General features: G+C 60.3%; 1 protein-coding gene across 1 annotated transcript in view; it reads left to right on the forward strand.

Annotated features, from left to right (window-relative positions):
• LOC125482090 (dynactin subunit 2-like) overlaps positions 1-2145 on the forward strand; it is a 6765-nt gene extending 4620 nt beyond the window's left edge. Inside the window, exons 5-7 of the mRNA XM_048594074.1 lie at positions 29-131; positions 592-683; positions 1483-2145. Coding sequence (XP_048450031.1) covers positions 29-131; positions 592-683; positions 1483-1569 — 282 coding nt within the window. The 3' untranslated portion in view covers positions 1570-2145. The remainder of the gene's footprint in view (positions 1-28; positions 132-591; positions 684-1482) is intronic.
• The last annotated feature ends 392 nt before the right edge of the window (positions 2146-2537 follow it).

The raw sequence follows: 2537 nt of genomic DNA on the forward strand, positions 1-2537 counted from the left end.
CCCACCTTTCTGTTTCCCCCCCCCACAGATAGCCCAGCTCTATAACCTAGTCCAGCAGTGGGACAGCACGGCGTCGACTCTCCCTCAGGTGGTGGACAGGCTGGTGGCTGTCAAGGATCTGCACGAGCAAGGTAGCGGCACGCACACCCGCAGCACACAGTCCCCACTCCACCCCACCGAATCCTGCACAGTACCACTGCCCCCTCCCCTTCACCCTCCGAATCCCCTTCACCCTCCGAATCCCCTCCCCTTCCTCCCTCCCCCTGAATACCCCCTGTAAATTATTTGCCCCACTGACTGTACAGGGCAGGGTTGGGTGTGCGCTGTGGGAGAAGGGGGGGGCAGAAGGGATGGTGGGATGGTGGGATGGTGGGGGGGGTTTGGGCTGTGAACCCAGACTCTGATGTCCCCCCCCCCACCTCTCTTTCCCCACCCCCATCTCGGTCTTGCTCCCAGCCATGCAGTTCAGGGGCAGTGTGGGGCGTGTGGTCTCTGAGGAGGGGGCTGATGGGGTGGTGGTGTGGACACAGACACGGTTTGACCCTCTCTCTCTCTCTCTCTCTCCTCCCCCCACCCTCCCACCTGCCCCAGCCATGCAGTTTGGGCAGCTCCTGACCCACCTGGACACCACCCAGCAGGTGATTGCAGGCACCCTGAAAGACAACACTTCTCTGTTAACACAGGTACGTACTGCTCAGCCCTGGTGGGGTGGGAGGCAGGAGCCCTGGGGGAGGGGATGTGGGGCGGGGAGTGGGGGGGGTGTGGGTGTAGTGGATGTTGTGTATCTGCCAAACCAGGCTGAAGGGCCCAATCAGCCTACTGCTGCCGACTCATTACGATCCTCCCCTGTCTCGTCTCTACCCACTTCTGCCTGCTCCTCAGTCTCTCCCCACGTCCCATTCCCGACCAAACCCCTTCTCTCTCTCGCTCTTTCTTTCTTTCTGTCTCTCTCTCTCTCTCTGTTTTTCTCTCTGTCTGTCTGTCTCTCTCTCTCATATCCCTTCCCCTGTTCCGTCCCTCTCCCCGTCCCTCTGACCCATCTCTCTCTCTCTTCCCCCTCTCTAACGTTTCTCTCTCTTCCTCTGTCCCTCCCTCCCTCCCTCCTCTGACTCCCTGACCCCTTTCTCTCTCTCTCACTCTCTTTCTGTCCTTCCCACCCCTTCTGACTCTCTGCTCTCCTTCCCTCTCTCCCTCCCCTCTGACTCTCCTTTCTTCCCCTGCACCCCCACCCCGTTCGACAATGGCGACTCTGTCGAGCTGTCTCTCTTTCCAGGGGCTCGAACCCGTGTCCCTTGCCTCCCGGGTCTGTGCGAACTGGACAATGCAGCATCTTGGGGTCGGCAGGGAGTGACTCAGCCCTTAACCCCCAGGGGACGGGGTGAAGGGGAGATGGCCTGGTACCGGGAGGGAGGGCTGGGGCTGTGCGGTACGAGTGCGGTGTGGTCTCTCCCTCACTCTCTCTCCACCCCTTCCTCCCTGCAGGTACAGACCACCATGAAGACCAACCTAGCGCTGGTGCAGGAGAACTTTGTCAGCCTGGACGCGAGACTGAAGAAGCTGACAGCTTGAGGGGAGTGGAGGAAGACGCGGCGGAGGGGGTTGCTGGGGGCAGTGGAGTAGGGGAGGAGGAAACCAGCCAGGAGACTGCATGGCACCCCCACCCCTGCCTCGGGTGGGAGGGGTGCGCTACTGACGGTCCCTGCCCACCCGCCTGACGCCGTTGCCTCGAGATTCCCAGAGTTGGGCTTCCCTGTCCCACCTTGCCCCTTTCGCGCCCTCACTTTAAATTATTATAACCACCTTTTCTCTGCCATGTGCCTGCCTCATCGAAGATAAACACGAATCCCTGGCCAATTGGCGCGCAGGACGTATCTGACCTCCCCCCCCCCCCCCCCCCCCCCCCCCCCCACACCCACACCCACACCCACCAACACTCGCCTCGCTGCATCGCCGAAACAGTGAGTACGTACTAACCCCTCCCTTCCTTCCCTCTTGGAAATTGCACAGCTTCGTTTCCCATGGCCTCCATCCCCAGCCCCTCCTCGTCAGGTCAGAAATGTCCCCGCGCCTTTTCTCAATCGATGTAGCTCCCCCACCTGCCCGGCTTCGTTGGCAGTGCATTCAACAATAAAACACTCAAAACAGGCCCTGACTCTGATCTTGTCTCCTCTCTCTGTGCCGCAGGACCCTGTGACAGTCCGCGTCACTGAGGGGAGCGGCTGGGGGCCCTGTGACAGTCCGCGTCACTGAGGGGAGCGGCTGGGGGCCCTGTGACAGTCCGCGTCACTGAGGGGAGCGGCTGGGTGTGGTAGGCTAGTGGGAGTGATGGAGAAGTTATGGGAAAGGATTCTGAGGGACCGAATATTTCTGCGCTTGGAGAGGCTTGAATTAGTTGGGAATCATGCATTTGATATGGTCGACACGGACCTTAAAGCGTTTTGATAGGGTCCCTCGCACCTGGTTAACACAGTGAGAGATTCCTGGTGCAAGGTGAGACATGTTGGTCCAGGGTTGGCTGAGGGCTGCGAGGGGGATGT

This window comes from Rhincodon typus, unplaced genomic scaffold (genome assembly GCF_021869965.1).
Source record: "Rhincodon typus isolate 14 unplaced genomic scaffold, sRhiTyp1.1 hic_rhity00005721, whole genome shotgun sequence".
NCBI lineage: Eukaryota > Metazoa > Chordata > Chondrichthyes > Orectolobiformes > Rhincodontidae > Rhincodon > Rhincodon typus.